The 19,442-nt window shown below is 37.3% G+C and overlaps 1 protein-coding gene and 1 pseudogene across 7 annotated transcripts in view; one reads left to right on the top strand and one right to left on the bottom strand.

Annotated features, from left to right (window-relative positions):
* The window catches only part of VPS13A (vacuolar protein sorting 13 homolog A), a 253,881-nt gene that overhangs the window by 79,829 nt on the left and 154,610 nt on the right, over positions 1-19,442 (top strand). For all 7 annotated transcript variants that reach the window (XM_023243364.2, XM_045043176.1, XM_023243365.2 and 4 more), the window contains one exon: positions 1,735-1,873. In XM_023243364.2, the coding sequence (XP_023099132.2) occupies positions 1,735-1,873 (139 nt within the window). The remainder of the gene's footprint in view (positions 1-1,734; positions 1,874-19,442) is intronic.
* LOC123381623 lies at positions 6,173-6,439 on the bottom strand (annotated as a pseudogene).

Consider the following 19,442-nt stretch of genomic DNA (forward strand, 5'->3'; position numbering starts at 1 on the left):
TTTTCTAGTTATCTCTGTTATATTTTTTGAAGAGTATGTCTTTGCTTCATTATATTGCCTTTACTTCTTTGTCAAAGATTGGTGGACTTTATTTATAGAAGTCTACTTCTAGGCTCTGTATTCTCTTCCAATGATCTGTTTGTCATTTCTTTTGCCAATATCAGTGTCTTACTGTACCTTTATAGTAAATCTTGAAGTCTGGGAGTGTCAGTCCTCCATCCTTGTTCTTCTCCTTCAGTATTATGTTTACTATTCTGGATCCTTTACCTCTCCTTAGAGTCATTTTGTCAATATTTATTAAATAGTTGGCTGGGATATTGATGTTAATTGCATTGAATCCATAGATCAGTTTGGGAAGAACTAACATCTTGACAATACTGAGTTAAAAAAAATTCTTTAATGTTTGTTTTTGAGAGAGAGAGAGAGATAGAGCATGAGCAGGGGAGGGGGAGAGGGAGAGAGAGAGAGAGAGAGGGGCAGACAGACAGAATCCAAAATGGGCTCCAGGCTCTGAGCTGTTAGCATAGAGCCTTATGTGTGGGGCCCAAACCCATGATGGGTGAGATCATGACTTGAGCTGAAGTCGGATGCTTGACTGACTGAACCACTCAGGTGCCCTGAGTTTTAATATCCATAGGTAAACTGGAATATCTTTTTATTTCTTCATTTCTTTTCTGATTTCACTCATCAAAGTTTTACAATTTCCCCAATATAGATCTTGTATATATTTTGTTAGATTTATACCCAAGTATTACTTTTTTGGGTGCTAATATAAACGATCCTGTTTTTAATTTTTAAATTCCACTTGTCCATTGTTGGTATGTAGGAAAGCAATTGATTGCTGCATACCAACCTTGTATTTTGCAACGATGTTATAAGGGCTTATTAGTTCTGTAGGAGTCTTTTTAGATTTTCTGTATAGATGATCATGTCATCTGTGAACACAATCTGTATACTTTTTATTTTGTTGTCTTACTGCATGGTAAAGACTTCTAGTACAGTATTGAAAGGAGTGATCAGAGACACTAATCTTAGTGGGGAAAACTTGGAGTTTCTTACCATTAAATATGATGATAGCTGTAGATTTTTTTGAAGATCTTTTTTTTATCAAGTTGAAGAAGCTCTCCTTTCATCTAGTTCACTGTAAGTTTTTATCATGGATAGGGGTTGGATTTTGTCATATGCATCTACTTACTATGATCATGTAACTTTTCTTCAGTCACATCTGACTTTTAAACATGATTTTAGATACATAATCTCTTTTAGTAGTTACTTGAACTTGGTAAGCATTAGTTTCCTGATAGGAACTTTGTGCATATGGGAACTTACAAGTAGCAGAGAGCAAAAATAGGTTGTCTACCATATAGGTGGTGAGTATGTATGATAATGTATTTCAGTGCTTTCCTTAGTGTCTGTAATGTAATAAATAATTAATAATTAGTAATTGTGAACTGACCTTGGCAAATAGTAGAGGGATAATAAACATAATAACATTAGAAAATAAGCGGCTGCAAAATATCGAAGTTAGTTTACCTAGTGAGACTGGTCAGTGAGGCAAAACAAATTTGGGTGGAGGTTAGGGAATAATATGTCATATGGACTGTGTGGGTAATTTTTAGAGCTTAAAATTGCATTTTATTACTTTTGCATATTTCAAGGAGAACATTTGTCTTTTTAGTGCACTTAAATCAGAATGAAGTTTGCCTTATAATGATTACTGTTTTTTTGAAACAGATTCAAGATATTTGGAAAGTTACCACTGATTTCTTTACGAATCTCAGATAAAAAACTGCAAGGGATTTTGGAATTGATCGAAAGCATTCCGAAACCCACACCTGCAACTGAAACATATGCTCCTGTCAAACCATTTCAGGTAATGTTTTTGCAAAATTGATAAAAGTACAAATTAAAATAACGCAACAAAAAGTATTTGTAAGAGTCACAGAATTTTGGGGGTAAAACAATTTAATTCATTTTGAATAGCCTTTAAGAATTATATCTTAAGGGGCGCCTGGGTGGCTCATTCGGTTAAGCGTCCGACTTTGGCGCAGGTCATGATCTCACAGTTCATGAGTTCGAGCCCTGCGTCGGGCTCTGTGCTGACAGCTCAGAGCCTGGAGCCTGCTTCACATTCGGTGTCTCCCTCTCTGTCTGCCCCTTCCCTGCTCATGCTGTGTCTCTCTATCTCAAAAATAAACAAACATTAAAAAAAAAGTTAAAAAAAATTATACCTTAAAAGAGAAAATGATGAAAGAGTAAAAGGCGCATGTAGTAAAGAGAGTTACATGGTAAGTCTGCCTCTCTTCCCTTTTTCAGCTTGCAGTCCCTCTCCTCGGTGGTAACATTGTTAACCACTATGTCCGTATTTGTCCAGAAGTGTTTATGGCATGTACTGTGGCATGCTTATGTATAAATATCTGTGTATATATATACATATGTGTGTGTGTCTATCTATCTATCTATCTATCTATCTATCTATCTATCTGTATGTATGTATATAGATACACACACACTCTCAGGTTCTTAAAATTTACATAAATTGGATTATTATACTTAGCATTCTGAATTTGTATTCTTTTCACCATTATATATTATGTACCCTCGAGATATTTTCATGTTAGCACATACAGATCTACCTTTTTCTTTTTTATAGCCATATAGTATTGAATTGTGTGAACGTACCATTCTTTGCCTAACATGATCCCCTTTTCATGGGTATTCACATGAGTGCTCACAGTTAAAATACACTGTTTTCAACTTCCTTATACATATATTTTGTGTATTTTTATCCATTGGATAAATTCCTACAAGTGGCATTGCTCAGTGAATTTTACATTTTCATGAACTTTGCCGAATTTTAAATTGAGTACTGATTTATAGTCCCACCAGCAGTAAATGTGTTTCTCTGTTCTCATTTGTCTTAAGTATTAACAATTTAAAATTTATTCAATTAAATGAAAAAACGTTATATTTTGATTTTGATTTGCACTTACAAGTAACCATAGGACTTATGTTCATAAGTTTATTGGGTGTTTGACTTTCTGTTTTTGGAAACTGGTGTTCATGTCTTTTGTGTTGTGGTTTTCCACTTAAGGAAATTGTTGCTATTTGTCTTTTACGAACATTTGTTTCCTTGTTTATTATCTGATTCATTTATTTTTGGCATGCCAAAGCTTTTACTTTCAACTATTCAGTTATTAGGTTTTCTTTTATGATTTGTATGTTTTATATTATGTACCTTACCTCTTATGAAGAAAACTTCAAAATGAAGATAAGTGTTCATGTTTTTCTCTTTTAAAAATTATTTCCACATTTAACTTTTTCCTTTTGAAATAATTTCAAACTTAGAGAAAAGTTGTAAAAATGGTACAAGGAACTTAACTTCATCAAAGCATGTAAGGGTAATTTGCTGACATGTTGTCCCATACCCTAAAAACTGTAGTGCTTTGTAATATTTTTTTCATAATCTCTTGCTGAGCTTTTTGTTAACAATCTCTTGAAGAGCAGAGTTTTTACATTTTGATGAAATCCACTTCATCAGCATATACTTTTATGGAATATAAGAAACATGAATAAAAGAATACTGATGAAGCTTTTTATGTCTGTAAAATTTTTGCCTAATACAAGGTCAAGAAGATTTTTCTTGTGTTACAGTCTAGAAGTTTTATAGTTTTAGCTTCTTATATATTGTTTTCATTTTTTAGAGAGTGAGCATAAGCAGAAGAGGGGCAGAGGGTGGGAGAGAGAGAGTCCCAAACAGGCTCCATGCTCAGCATGCTGAGCATGGAGCCCAGTGTGGGGCTCAGTCCCATTACTGTGGGATCATGATCTTAGCTGAGATCAAGAGATGGACGCTTAACTGACCCACCCAGGCGCCCGTGTTTTTTTCTTCTTAAACGTTTCTAAGTTTTAGAGAAAGTACTTAGATAAATGTTAGGTTCATTATTCATTATCTTTGATATCTGGGAGGACTCCTCCGTCTCCCATATCTTGGGCTTAATCTGTATATCAAGAGGGTATCAAACATAGGATCTATACTAGATGTTTTTTTTAAAATCAAATGCATATATAAAAATAGGCAGAGAATAACTATGTAATATGTCTTCTACTGCGTTTCTGTTATGTGTCAGACCACATGCTTGGCTAAGGAATACTATATGTCAGGTCATCTGTTATTTATGTTCAAACCCTAGTCCACCTCTATATTTCTGTATATATATTTTTTTAATTGTTTTTTTCAACGTTTATTTATTTTTGGGACAGAGAGAGACAGAGCATGAACGGGGGAGGGGCAGAGAGAGAGGGAGACACAGAATCAGAAACAGGCTCCAGGCTCTGAGCCATCAGCCCAGAGCCTGACGCGGGGCTCGAACTCACGGACCGTGAGATCGTGACCTGGCTGAAGTCGGACGCTTAACCGACTGCGCCACCCAGGCGCCCCTATTTCTGTATATTTTTATCTTTAACCCTTATCACAATTCAGCAAGTTAAGTGTTAACAGTCATTATTTTGCCCAGGAAATAGACTCTAGAAAAGCTAAATACTTTGCTAAGATCATAAAGTTTGTAGCCTTTAGCATGCAGAGCCAAACTTTAAATTCAGGTTTCTGTTTTTCTTTCTCTCTTTCTTTAAACAAATCTACAGCCCAACAGCTGGCTTTGTTTTTGCTGTTTTCATGCTTCTTTCTATATAAATGATGTCCTAATCAGTAGAGACTCTATTTTCTGCTTTTTCCAAGTTTCTCAAGAAAGTTGAGTACAAAACACTAGGTCATTTCTAAGAGTTTTAATTTAATTTGAAGTGATTTCATAGGTCAGGTAAAGAAAAGTTTTTTAAGCAAAGAATCACCCCTTCATGGATGCTTGTTTGGCTTGTCTCAGAAAGTTTCAGTCACGAGTCTGAAAGGTCCTAACATCATCTCTTGAAGCTGGATGTTCCTTTCACTTCCTGTAGTAGATTTCTTTTTCTTTGTAGTTTTTATTTGTTTTGTTAAGGTGTAATTGACTAATAAGATTATACGATCTTTAATGTGTATAGTGTGGTGGTTTAACCTATGTGTATGTTGTGAAAGCATTTCACCTGTATAGTCAATGAACACATCCATTACCTCACATACTTGTTTTTGGTGAGAACATTAAGTTCTACTCTCTTAGCAGCCTTCTGTTACTCAGTACAGGTTGTCGACAGTAGTCACCATGTTTTACATTTTATCTTCAGCCTTATTCTTCTCAAAGCTGGAAATTTGTACCCTTTTACTAGCTGTTCCCTATTTCCTCTACCCCTTAGCCTCTGGCAACCACTTCTCTATTCTCTGTTGCCATGAGCCTGACATTTTTGTTGTTAATTCCACATATAAATGATACTTGGCAGTATCTTTCTCCTTCCAGCTTATTTCATTTAGCATACTGCCCTCAAGGTCTGTTCATGCTGTCATAATGGCAGGATTCCCTTCCTTCTCTCTCAGAGTTGAATAATGTTACATTACGCACACATCTTGTGTTTATCCATTCATCTGTTTGATGGACACTGGGTAGTTTCCCATATCTTGGCTATTGTGAATAATACCTCAGTGAACATGGAGTGCAGATATCTCTTGGGCATCCTGTTTTCATTTCTTTTGGAAAACTGAGAAAGTGAGATTGTTGGATCACATAGTTTTTTGAGGAACCTTCCCACTGTTTCTGTGGTGGCTGCACCAATTTACACTCCTACCAGGTGCATAGGAGTTCCTTTTTCTCCACGTCGTCTCCAATACTTCTTACCCATTGTTCTTTTATTCTTTTTTCAGGTTTTAAAGCTGTATTTGCATATTTTACAAAATGTGCATTCCAATAGTTACAAAGATTTAAACAAAATATGGCACTCTGATTAAACTGCATTTTACAGCCTATAGGACACCCTGGACCAGCTTGGTTTTTACTTTAGATTTCACTTCTGTTCCACCCAGCTTCTTTCTTCACCAACGTGGAAGTTCTTTGCATCTCCCTCTCCAGATGGGAGAGGCAGGCGCCTTCATTGTCAGTAGTTCTCCATTCTTTGATGTGAAAAGGGGCAGGATGGTCATTTAAACTTGATCCAACCTCTTTACATCTTAGAAAGTTCAACAGCCACAAGAAGTAAAATAAGGCAATGCTGCTAGAATGTACGGTCCATATTGGCGGCACATGCCTTATTACGATTCACCTGCTTGCTTCTCCTGTTCAGTTGTTTCTTTTGAAGGCAGTGGATTTCTCTCGTATGTTTGTCTTCTTCAGTTTCAGCTTATTAAACTTCTCAATTACAGCCATGCTGGGTTTGTCAGACATAGTTGCAGAGAAAGTGGAGCATGGCCCTCAAGCGAAGTCTGGTCTGTGCAGTAGTGCGTCTTTTTGATGGTAGCCATTCTGACATGTCAGGTGATAAATCATCATGGTTTTGATTTGCACTTCCATTAGTGATGTTGAGCATCTTTTCATGTGTCTGCTGACCATCTGTATGTCTAATTTGGAAAACTGTCCATTTATTTCCTCTGCCCATTTTAAAATTGGATTGTTTGTTTTGCGGAGTTGAATGAGTTCTTTATATATTTTATATATTAATCCCGTATCAGGTATGTTATTTGCATATATTTTCTCCCATTCAGTTCATTGCCTTTTGTTTGTTGATCATTTCCTTTGCTGTGCAGAAGCTTTTTAATTTGAGCTAGTCCCACATGTTTATTTTCACTTTTGTTGCCTTTGCTTTGGTATCAGATCTAAAAAAATCATTGCCAAGACTATCAAGGAGCTTACCTGCCTGTGTTTTCTTTTAGCAGCTTATGGCTTCAGGTTTTTCATTCAAGTCTTCAATCCATTTTGAGTTGGTTTTGTGTTTAAGGTAGGAGTCCAGTTTTATTCTTTTGCCTGTGACTGTCCAGTTTTCCCAGCACCATTTGTTGAAAGAAACTGTCCTTTCCTTGTATATTCTTCACTTCTTTTCGAAAAATTGGTCATTAGGCAAAGGTTTATTTCTGGCCTCTCATGTCTGTTGCATTGATCTATGGCTCTGTTTTTATGTTTGTGCCATACTGTTTGGATTACTGTAGCTCTGTATAGATTTTGAAATTAGGAAGTATAATGCCTCCAGCTTTGTTCTTCTTAAGATTGCTTTGGCCATTTGGGGTCATATAAATGTTAGCATTATTCTTCTCTACTAGTGTGTAATATGCCTCTGGACTTTTGATGGAGATTGCATTGAATCTGAAGATTGCTTTGAGTAGTATGAACTTTTTTTTAAGTTGATATATTGATTTATTTTGAGAGAAAGGAATAGGAGTTGGTGGAGGGGCAGAGAGAGGGAGAGAGAAAGAGAATCCCAAATAGACTCTTTGCTGTGAGTGCAGAGCCCGATGCAGGGTTCAAACCCAAAACTGTGAGACCATGACTTGAGCTGAAACCAAGAGACAGATGTTTAACTGACTGAGCCACCCAGGCGCCCCAGAGTAGTATGAACTTAATATTACTGTTTGCAATCCCTCAGCATGAAATCTTTCCATCTCTTTATATCTTGAGTTTCTTTCATCAGTGTTCTGTAGTTCCCAGTACACAGATGTTTTCACCTCTTTACGTTTTTTTCCTAGGTGTTTTATTCTTTTCGATACTGTTATCAGTGGTAAATCTTGAAATCAGATAGTGTGACATCTGAATTGCTTGTTTTTCCCAGATAGTTCCAGCTAGTTCTTAACCTTTTCATGTAACTTTTAGAATCAGCTTTTCAATTTCCACAAGAAAATTCTGGTGTGATTTTGATAGTGGTTTTATTGTACTATCAATTTGGGAAGAATTGGCATTTTAACAATATTGAATCTTTCTATTAGCATGATATATCTTTTCATTTATTTAAGTCTTCAAGCATTTTCATTTTATTCTTTAATTGAAACATACATTTGCTTCACATATTTTGTTATTTTTTGTTCGCCCAGAATTCGTATGTTGAAACCTTAACCCTATTCCTTCAGAATGTGACTATATTTGTAGATAAGACCTTCAAAGTGTTAATATGAGGCCATTAGGGTGGGTCCTAATCCATTCGGTCTGGCATATTTATACGAAGTGGAATTTGGGACACAGAAAAGGACATCATTGGTGCATGTGCACAGAGAAAACGCCAAGTGAGAACACAGCAAGAAGATGGACCTCTGGAGAGGGGCAGATGGCAGCGTAGGAGGATGCTGGGCTCATCTTGTCCTGCTGATTGCTCAGATTCCACCTACATCTGCCTGAATAACCCTGAAAACTGCCAGAAGACTAGCAAAACGGACTCTCTGGAGCCAGGCGTAGACGAGAGGCCGACAGAAGAGGGTAGGAAGGGCGGAGAGGTGGTGCGGGCTACACGGACTGGAGGGAGCCGGGGCGGTGGAGGGGCAGTCCACCTGGCAAGGCAGAGCCCCCGAAGTCTGGCTTGGAAAAGCGGAGGGTTGGGGCTCTGTGAGTTCTGACAGCCCGTGGGACTTAACATCTGGAATGTTAAAAGTCAACAGCTCTGCCCTCAGAGAGCAGGGAGGGCAAGAGGACACTCGGTGGGAGAGGTGTTGAGCCCTGGAAGACAGAGCTCAGCTTGGCGGATTACAAAGGCGCTGGTTAAGTGCCATCTCCCATCCCCCAGCCGAAATTCCAAAGGGAACCAGTTCCCGTCACCAAATTTGCTTGTACCGCTCAAACAACCAACGCTGTGCTTCTGTGGATCTGTCCCTCCCAAGGGTCTGCTTCCCTCCCGGTGCTGCAGGACCCCTCCTGCAGAGGACCACCAGTGGCAAAGTGAGCAAAGCCTACCCCTCCTACCCCTGTGCACCTTGTGGATCCACCTCGGCTAATACCCCAGATCCCATCGAAGCAGCACCACAAGCCTGGCAGTGTGCCAGTAGCCCAGACAGGGGCCACACCACTCCACAGTGAGTCCTGCCCCTGGGAGAGGGGAAGATAAGGTATACACCAGTCTGACTGTGGCCCCAGCGGTGGGCTGGGGGCAGACATCAGGTCTGATTGCGGCCCCGCCCACCAATGCAAGTTACTCCAGACAGCACAGGGGAAGTGCCCTGCAGTTCCGTGCTACCTCAGGTACTATCCAAAATGACGAAATGGAAGAATTCTCCTCAAAAGAAACTCCAAGAAGTAGCGACAGCTAACGAATTGATCAAAACCGATTTAAGCAATATAACGGAACAAGAATTTAGAATAATAGTCATAAAATTAATTGCTGGGCTTGAAAAAAGCATAGAGGACAGCAGAGAATCTATTGCTACAGAGATTAAGGGACTAAGAAATAGTCATGAGCTAAAAAATGGTGTAAATGAGGTGCAAAGTAAAATGGAGGCAGCCATAGCATGGATCGAAAGAGGCAGAGGAGAGAATAGGTGAATTAGAAGATAAAATTATGGAAAAAGAGGAAGCTGAGAAAAAGATAAAAAAATCCAGGAGTATGAGGGGAGAATTAGAGAACTAAATGATGCAATCAAATGGAACAGTATCCATATAATAGGAATTCCAGAAGAGGAAGAGAGAGAGAAAGGGGCTGAAGGTATACTTGAACAAATCATAGCTGAGAACTTCCCTGATCTGGGGAAGGAAAAAGGCATTGAAATCCAAGAGGCACAGAGAACTCCCTTCAGACATAACTTGAATCGATCTTCTCCATGACATATCAGAGTGAAACTGGCAAACTACAAGGATAAAGAGAAAATTCTGAAAGCAGCTAGGGATAAACAGGCTCTAACTTACAAAGGTAGACTCATAAGAGTAGTGACAGACCTATCAGCAAGGCGGAAAGGAATGGCAGGAAATCTTCAATGTGATGAACAGGAAAAAATGTGCAGCCAAGAATCCTTTATCCAGCAAGTCTGTCATTCAGAATAGAAGGAGAGATAAAGGTCTTCCCAGACAAAACCTGAAGGAATTCATCACCACTAAACCAGCCCTACAAGAGATCCTAAGGGGGACTCTGTGAGTGAAATGTTGAAAGGACCACAAAGTACCAGAGACATCACTACAAGCATGAAACCTACAGACATCACAATGACTCTAAACCCGTATCTTTGAATAATAACACTGAATGTAAATGGACTAAATTTACCAACAAAAAGACATAGGGTATCAGAATGGATAAAAAAAAAACAAGACCCATCTATTTTCTGTCTACAGGAGACTCATTTTAGACCTGAGGACACCTTCAGATTGAAAGTGAGGGGATGGAGAACTATCTATCATGCTACTGGAACTCAAAAGAAAGCTGGAGTAGCCATACTTACATCAGACAAACTAGACTTTAAAGGCTGTAACAAGAGATGAAGAAGGGCATTATATAATAATTGTAGGGTCTGTCCATCGGGAAGAGCTAATAATTATAAATGTCTGTGTGCCGAATACGGGAGCCCCCAAATATATAAAACAATCAGAAACCTGAGCAACCTTATTGATAAGAATGTGGTAATTTCAGGGAACTTTAACGCTCCACTTACAACAATGGATAGATCATCTAGACACAGGATCAATAAAGAAACAAGGGCCCTGAATGATACATTGGATCAGATGGACTTGACATTTAGAACTCTGTATCCCAAAGCAACAGAATATATTTTCTTCTTGAGTGCACATGGAACATTCTCCAAGATCACATACTGGGTCACAAAACAGCCCTTAACAAGTATAAAAGAATTGAGATCATACTACACACACTTTCAGACCACAATGCTATGAAACTTGAAATCAATCACAGGAAAAAGTCTGGAAAACCTCCAAAAGCATGGAGGTTTCAAGAACACCCTACTAAAGAATGAATAGGCCAACCAGGCAATTAGAGAAGAAATTTAAAAATATATGAAAAGAAATAAAAATGAAAATATAAGAATCTAAACGCTTTGGGATACAGCAAACGCAGTCCTGAGAGGAAAATACATCGCAATCCAGGCCTAGCTCAAGAAACAAGAAAAATCCCAAATGCAGAATCTAACAGCACACCTAAAAGAAATAGAAGCAGAACAGCAAAGACACCCCAAACCCAGCAAAAGAAGAGAAATAGTAAAGATCAGAGCAGAAATAAACAATATAGAATCTAAAAAAAAACTGTAGAGCAGATCAATGAAACCAAGAGTTGGTTTTTTGAAAAAATAAAATTGATAGACCTCTAGCCAGCATTCTCAAAAAGAAAAGGGAGATGACCCAAATAGATAAAATCATGAATGAAAATGGAATTATTATAACCAATCCCTCAGAAATACAAGCAATTATCAGGAAATACGGTGAAAAATTATATGCCAACAAACTGGACAACCTGGAAGAAATGGACAAATTCCTAAGCACCCACACACTTCCAAAACTCAAACAGGAAGAAATAGAAAACTTGAACAGACCCATAACCAACGAAGAAATTGAATCGGTTATCAAAAATCTCCCAACATATAAGAGTCCAGGACCAGATGGCTTCCCTGGGGAATTCTACCAGACATTTAAAGCAGAGATAATACCTATCCTTCTCAAGCTGTTCCAAAAAATAGAAAGGGAAGGAAAGCTTCCAGACTCATTCTATGAAGCCAGCATTACTTTGATTCCTAAACCAGACAGAGACCCAGCAAAAAAAAAGAGAACTAAAGGTCAATATCCCTGATGAATATGGTTGCAGAAATTCTCAGTAAGATACTAGCAAATCGAATTCAAGAGCATATAAAAAGAATTATTCACCATGATCAAGTAGGATTCATTCCTGGGCTGCAGGGCTGGTTCAACATTTGCAGATCAATCAGTGTGATCCATCACATTAATAAAAGAAACCATATGATCCTGTCAATCGATGCAGAAAAAGCATTTGACAAAATACAGCATCCTTTCTTAATAAAAACCCTTGAGAAAGTCCCAATAGAAGGAACATACTTAAACATCATAAAAGCCATTTATGAAAAGCTCATAGCTAATATCATCCTCAATAGGGAAAAATTGACAGCTTTCCCCCTGAGATCAGGAACATGACAGGGATGTCCACTCTCACCGCTGTTGTTTAACATAGTGTTGGAAGTTCTAGCATCAGCAATCAGACAACAGAAGGAAATCAAAGGCATCAAAATTGGCAAAGATGAAGTCAAGCTTTCCCTTTTCGCAGATGACATATTATACATGAAAAACCCTATAGACTCCACCAAAAGTCTGCTAGAACTGATAATATGAATTCAGCAAAGTTGCAGGATACAAAATTAATGTACAGAAATCAGTTGCATTCTTATACACTAATAGTGAAGCAACAGAAAGACAAACTGATCCCATTCACAACTGTACCAAGAATCATAAAATACCTAGGAATAAACTTAACCAAAGATGTAGAGAATCTGTATGCTGAAAACTATAGAAAGCTTATGAAGGAAATTGAAGAAGATATAAAGAAATGGAAAAACATTCTGTGCTCATGGATTGGAAGAATAAATATTGTTAAAATACTACCAAAGTAATCTACACATTCAATGTAATCCCAGTCAAAATTGCAGCAGCATTTTTCTCGAAGCTAGAACAAGCAATCCTAAAATTTGTGTGGAACCACAAAAGACCCCGAATAGCCAAAGTAATATTGAAGAAGGAAGACCAAAGTGGGAGGCATCACAATCCCAGGCTTTAGCCTCTACTACAAAGCTGTAATCATCAAGACAGCATGGTATTGCCACAAAAACAGACACGTAAGACCAATGGAATAGAATAGAGACCCCGGAATTGGACCCACAAAAGTATGGCCAACTCATCTTTGACAAAGCAGGAAAGAATATCCAATGGAAAAAAGACAGTCTCTTTAACAAATGGTGCTGGGAGAACTGGACAGCAACATGGAGAAGGTTGAAACTAGACCACTTTCTTAAACCATTCACAAAAATAAACTCAAAATGGATAAAGGACCTGAATATGAGAAAGGAAGCCATCAAAACCCTAGAGGAGAAAACAAGAAAAGACCTCTCTGACCTCAGCCGCAGCAATTTCTTACTTGACGCATCCCCAAAGGCAAGGGAATTAAAAGCAAAAAGGAACTTTTGGGGCCTCATGAAGATAAAAAGCTTCTGCACAGCAAAGGAAACAGCAAAACTAAAAGGCAACCAATGGAATGGGAAAAGATATTTGCAAAAGACATATCAGACAAAGGGCTAGTATCCAAAATCTATAAAGAGCTCACCAAACTCCACACCCGAAAAACAATCCAGTGAAGAAATGGGCAGAAAACATGAATAGACTTCTCTAGAGAAGACATCCAGATGGCCAACAGGCACTTGAAAAGATGCTCAACGTCACTCCTCATCAGGGAAATACAAATCAAAACCACACTGAGATACCACCTCACGCCAGTCAGAGTGGCTAAAGTGAACAAATCAGGAGACTATAGATGCTGGCGAGGATGTGGAGAAATGGGAACCCTCTTGCACTGTTGGTGGGAATGCAAACTGGTGCAGCCACTCTGGAAAACACTGTGGAGGTTCCTCAAAAAATTAAAAATAGTTCTACCCTATGACCCAGCAATAGCACTGCTTGTAATTTACCCAAGGGATACAGGAGTGCTGATGCATAGGGGCACTTGTACCCCAATGTTTATAGCAGCACTTTCAACAATAGCCAAATTATGGAAAGAGCCTAAATGTCCATCAACTGATGAATGGATAAAGTAATTGTGGTTTATATACACAATGAGATACTACTTGGCAATGAGAAAGAATGAAAATGGCCTTTTGTAGCAATGTGGTTGGAACTGGAGAGTGTTAAGCTAGGTGAAATAAGTCATACAGAGAAAGATAGATACCATATGTCTTCACTCTTAAAGTGGATTCTGAGAAACTGAACAGAAGACCATGGGGGAAGGGAAGGGGAAAAAAAGGGAGGGAGTGAGGCCAACTATAAGAGACTCTTAAAAACTGAGAATAAACTGAGGCTTGATGGGGGGTGGGGGGGGAGGGGAAAGTGGGTGATGGGCATTGAGGAGGGTACCTGTTGGGATGAGCACTGAGTGTTGTATGGAAACCAATTTGACAATAAATTTCCAAAAAAAAAAAAAAAAAAGAAAATACATTGGTAAGCAAACAAAAGAAGATGATGGATGTCTGCAAGCCTAGGAGAGAGGCCTCAGATAAAGCAAATTATGCCAACACCTTGATCTTGGACCTGTCAGCTTCCAGAACTGGGATAGAATAAATTTCTGTTAGAACTATCCATGAAGTCCATGGAATTATGTTATGGCAGCCCTAGCAACCAAACACAGCTTTTGGTACCAGGAAGGGAGGTGTTGCAGTAACAAATATGTGGTAGCAGCTTTAGAACTGGATAATGAGTAGAGAGGGAAAAGACTTTTGTGGCAAGGTGATCTTGTTATAAAATCGTAAAGAACGTGGCTGAATTGTTTTCTAATGTGGAATTTATAAGTGATGAACTTGGATATTTAATGGAGATTTCTAAGCAGATTGTTCAAGACATGGTCTTGTCTTTTCCTAATTGCCTGTAGTAAAATGCAAGAAAAGAAATACATTTTTAAGAAGGATTTCTTAAGCAAAATGGAACCAAAGTTAAAGATTTGGAAAATGCTCGGCCTATTCTTATTGTAAAATATGGAAAAGCGTGTTACAGAGAGAAAACCCAGGGCGTTGTGCACAAAACACTTGAGAGAAGGATTAAGGTTGTGACTCTTGGATCTAATCCACCATCTCAGCAGAGTCCAGGAATGGAAATGGGGCTATACCAGCTGAAGTGTTGCCAGCTTGAACTAAAAAGGGCAGAGTCAGGACAAAATGAAGAAAACTCCTTGCAGTTATGGGATACTAAGGGACAGGAGAGTAGAGCCAGCTACCTGGGAGCGTGCTTTATTCTTCAAGAAAAGGGGAAAGAATAACCCCGAAGGCTATTCTGAGATCAATAGAGGTGCCACTACCAATCAATCTCAGAAGGCTATTCTGAGATCAATAGAGGTGCATGTGTTTTGGAGGCTGAACCTCCTCCTGGATTTCTGAGAGTGGGGCCACTTCCTCAGTTTCAGTGGGTCCGGCTGCTACTACCCAGAACCTAGGTGGCAGGAGTATAGTTAGTCTTAGTTTGTTAAGTATGGTAATTACTGTAGGTTTTTCCTACATGTTATTTCCCAGGTTGAGGAGGTAACTCTTTTATTCCCAGTTAACTTTTTTTATGTGTCATGAGTATAGCATTTTATATGCTTTTGCTGCATCTATTGTAATCATACAGTTTTTTCTTCTTTATTCTGTTAATATGATGAATTACATTGATTGTTGAATGTTAAACTAGCCTTGCATTCCTTTTTTTTTTTTTTAAACTTTATTTTTTTTTGAGACACAGAGACATAGTGTGAGCAGGGGAGGGGCAGAGAGAGAAGGAGACACAGAATCCGAAGCAGCCTCCAGGCTCTGAGCTGTTAGCACAGAGCCTGATGCAGGGCTCGAACCCATGAACCATGAGACCATGACCTGAGCCGAAGTCAGATGCTCAACCGACTGAGCTACCCAGATGCCCCTAGCCTTGTATTTCTAACACAAACCTTGTTTGTTCATGATATATTATCCTTTTATATTGTTGGATTTATTGGCTAATTTTTTGTTGAGGATTTTTGTATTTATGTTCACACAGGATACTGGTTTATACTTTTTTCTTGTTACGTGTTTACTCATGATATCAGGGAAAGGCTAGCCTCGTAAAATGAATTGGAAAATGTTTCCCCCTTCTCTGTTTGATGAGATTATTTGTAAAGAGTTGATACTATTTCTATCTTATAGAAGTTGGAATTTACCAGTGAAGCCATCTGTGCCTGGAATATATTGAAAGATTTTCAGACTGTATTTAATTTTTACAGGACTGTTTACAGTATCAGTTTGTTCTTGCATAAGCTTTATAAGATTAAGTATGTTAAGGAATTTGTTGCTTTTATCCAAGGTGTTGAATATGTAGAAATACAGTTGTTCCCAACATTTCCGTATCCTTCAGATAACTTTAGGATCCATAATGATATCTCCTATTCATTTATTATGTTGCACTTTCAGGTCTAGAATTTATGTTTGAGTTCTTTTTACAATCTGTCTCTTCATTGGTGTTTTCTGTTTGTTGTGACATCATTATTCTCGTTTCCTTTAGCTCTTTCTCCATGGTTCTTATCAGCTTTCTGAGCATATTTGAGACATTAAGAAAATTTTTTTCTTTTATAGTAAGCCCAGTGCCTTGCTTCCTCCTGAACTGTGTCTGCTAATTTCATCTGTGCATGGGCCAGGCTTCCTTGATTCCTTGCATAGATTAAACTGTCCTGCTATTGTAATCAGACAAAGGAAGTATAAGAAATTAAAACTACAGACATGTATATTCATTAACATAGAAGCAAAAATCCTTAACAAATATTACAGTGAAATAGTATGATATGTAAGAAGGATAATATACTATAACCAAATGCATTTACCTTATGAATGCAAAAATGGTTTACCAGTCAATTCTGTTAATTATATTCATGGAATAAAGGAGGAAAAGTATATTATCTCAGTAGAAGAGAAAAAATTTCTCACAAAATCAACAGTTATTGATGATAAAAACTCTTAAGTGGGGAATAAAAGAGGGTCTCTTCAACCTGGTGTAAGGGACATCTAGGAAAAACCTATAGGTATTATCATACTTAATTTGAAAAAGACAATGCTTTCCCTGTAAGGTACAGAATAGTTCAAGAAATGCCTTTTCTCGTCACTTCTATTCAGGTTCATAGTGTGAATGCTCTAGCTTCTGCAACAAAACAAGAAAAATAAAGACAAGATTGGAAAGAAAAAGTAAAACTAGCTTTATTTGCAGATGAAATGATGAGTCATGCAGAAAGTCCTAAGGAATGTAGAAAACTACCATTAGTAACAGTAAGCAAGGTTAATAAGTTTGCAAGATACATTGTCAATGTAAATAGTCATTTCTAAAAATGAAATGAAAATTATTCCATTCATAACATTAAAAAGGCTAAATTCTTAAAAAAAACTTTTAAGTTTATTTTGAGAGTTTATTTATTTTGAGTTATTTATTTTACATCAAATGTCGGACACCGGGGGTGCCTGGGTGGCTCGGTCACTTAAGCATTTAACTCTTGATTTGTGCTCAGGTCATGATCTCATGGTTGAGATTGAGCCCCACATGGGGCTCCATGCTAACAGTGTAGAGCCTGCTTGGGATTTACTCTCTCCCCCTCTCTCTTTGCTCCTTCCCTGCTTACGTGTGCTCTTTCTCATAATAAATAAATAAACTTTGGGGAAAAAAAAGAGTTGGACACTGAACCGACTGAGCCACCTAAGTGCCCCACAGAAAAATTTAACAAAAGAAGTACAAGACCTGTAAACCTAAAACTGCAAAACATTTCTGAAAAAAAAAAATTAAAACCTAAACAGTAGAATGATAGGCATAGTCAAGGATTGACCTTGTTAAGATGGCAGTTCTCTCCAAACTTAGAGATTTCTCATATCCTCAATCAGAATACCAGATATCGCTTCCAGAAATTAACAAGCTAATTATAAAGTATATGTGGAATGTAAAGGGCACATATTAGCCAAAACAATTTTATTTACTCTTATTTTTAATTTTAACTCCAGTATAGTTAACATACAGCATTATATTTGTTCTGGTGTAAAATTCAGTGATTCAACACTAGTGCTCATCAAGATATGTGTACTCTTAACCTCCTTCACCCGTTTCCCCCATCCCCATTCCCCCCGCTTTAACCATCTGTTTGTTCTCTGTAGGTAAGAGTCTGCTGTTTGGTTTGTCTTGTTTTTCCTTTGTACATTTGTTTCTTAAATTCCACATGTGAGTGAAATCATTTGGTATTTGTCTTTTTCCGGCTTATTTCACTTAGCACTATACTCTCTAGATCTAGTCATGTTGCTACAAATGGCAAGATTTCATTCTTTTTTTATGGTTAAATAATACTGCACTGCATATATATACACCACAGGGCTGCTTCCATAATTTTAGCCAAAACAATTTTTGGATCAGAATAATGTTGAGGTTTTTTAATGCTTGATTTCAAGGATTATTTTATAGCTACTTTATTAAACAAAGTGTCATTTTCATATGAGAATAGACATACAGATCAATGAAGGAGAATAATGTTTGGACATAAATCCACAATATAATCCACAGTTAATATATGTTTGATTTCATACAAAGATGCCAACCTAATAAATAAGTAAGGGGAAATATGGTAGACATTTCAATAAATGGTTTTGAAATAACTAGATTTCCAAGTGGGAAAGAAAATAATGTATATGGGATTTAATGTGAAATGGAACATTGACATAAATGTAAATGCCCAAAGGTATAGAGTTTGTTTAACATATAAGAGAAAGTCTTTTAAGTGTTTGTGGTAGGTGAAGATATCTTGGGATAAAAAGTGCAAATAAGAAAAATAAATTGATGAAAATTAAAATGTTCTACTTTTTGAAAGACAGCTGTTAAAAATGAAAAAGGTAAGCCGCGGAATTGAGAAAAATATTCGTAACACATATAATGTACATAATACTTCATCTAAAATATATAGGGAGACGAACAGCCCATAAAAAATGAGCAGAAACGTGAAAAATTAAGCGTGTTTAATTTTATTACTCATCAGGAAAATGCAAAACAAAGCCATTTGATCATTAATATAGATGTAAAAAATTTCAGAACATTCAGAATTGAAATTAAAACTATGGTGAAATTTCCAGGAAGATTGCCAAAATTTTAAATGTTTGAAAACACTAAGAATTTGTGAGGCCACGGAGCCATACCAAATCTAACCTGCTGATGTTAGTTTCATGTGTCACAACTACTTGTGAAAACAGATTGGTAACACTTAGTTAAGTGAATATATGCAGTTCTACTCTTTGATATATACACCGTGGAAAATCTTACACATGAGCATCTGGAGGCATGTTCAAGGAGGCTCATGGTGGCACTGTGAGTAAAAGCAAAAAATCTATAAACAGTACACATATATATCAACAGTGTAGTGGACAATTAAGTAGTCATTTATCAGTGTAATATAGTATAGCAGTGAGAATGAATGAACTACCAATATGGATAAAATCTAAAGATTGTTTTATTGAAGAATGTCACAGGAACATATGTGATATTATTTCCTTTTCGTACAGTTTAGAAAGAAGTTGATAAACAGTGTTATATTTAGAGAATCTTTCATAGAAGGTTGAAAACAAGTAACTAAAAGTGAAATCATGATCAGTTGTAGGGAACATAATGAAGGAGGATCACAAAAGATGCTTCTGTAGTACCGCTTAATTTTTTGGCCTGGGTAGAAGATTCAGGGATGTCTTTTATTGTTATTTTATTAAACTGTATTATATGTTTTTGTGTGCTGTATTTCTCATAGCAGTAAAAAAGCCAATTTAATGATCTTTCAAAAATTTAAAACTGCAAGTTTCTCAACTCTGTAGGTTTAAAATATGAGGAACGGTTTTTTTC

The sequence above is a fragment of the Felis catus genome, chromosome D4 (assembly GCF_018350175.1).
Source record: "Felis catus isolate Fca126 chromosome D4, F.catus_Fca126_mat1.0, whole genome shotgun sequence".
Lineage (NCBI taxonomy): Eukaryota > Metazoa > Chordata > Mammalia > Carnivora > Felidae > Felis > Felis catus.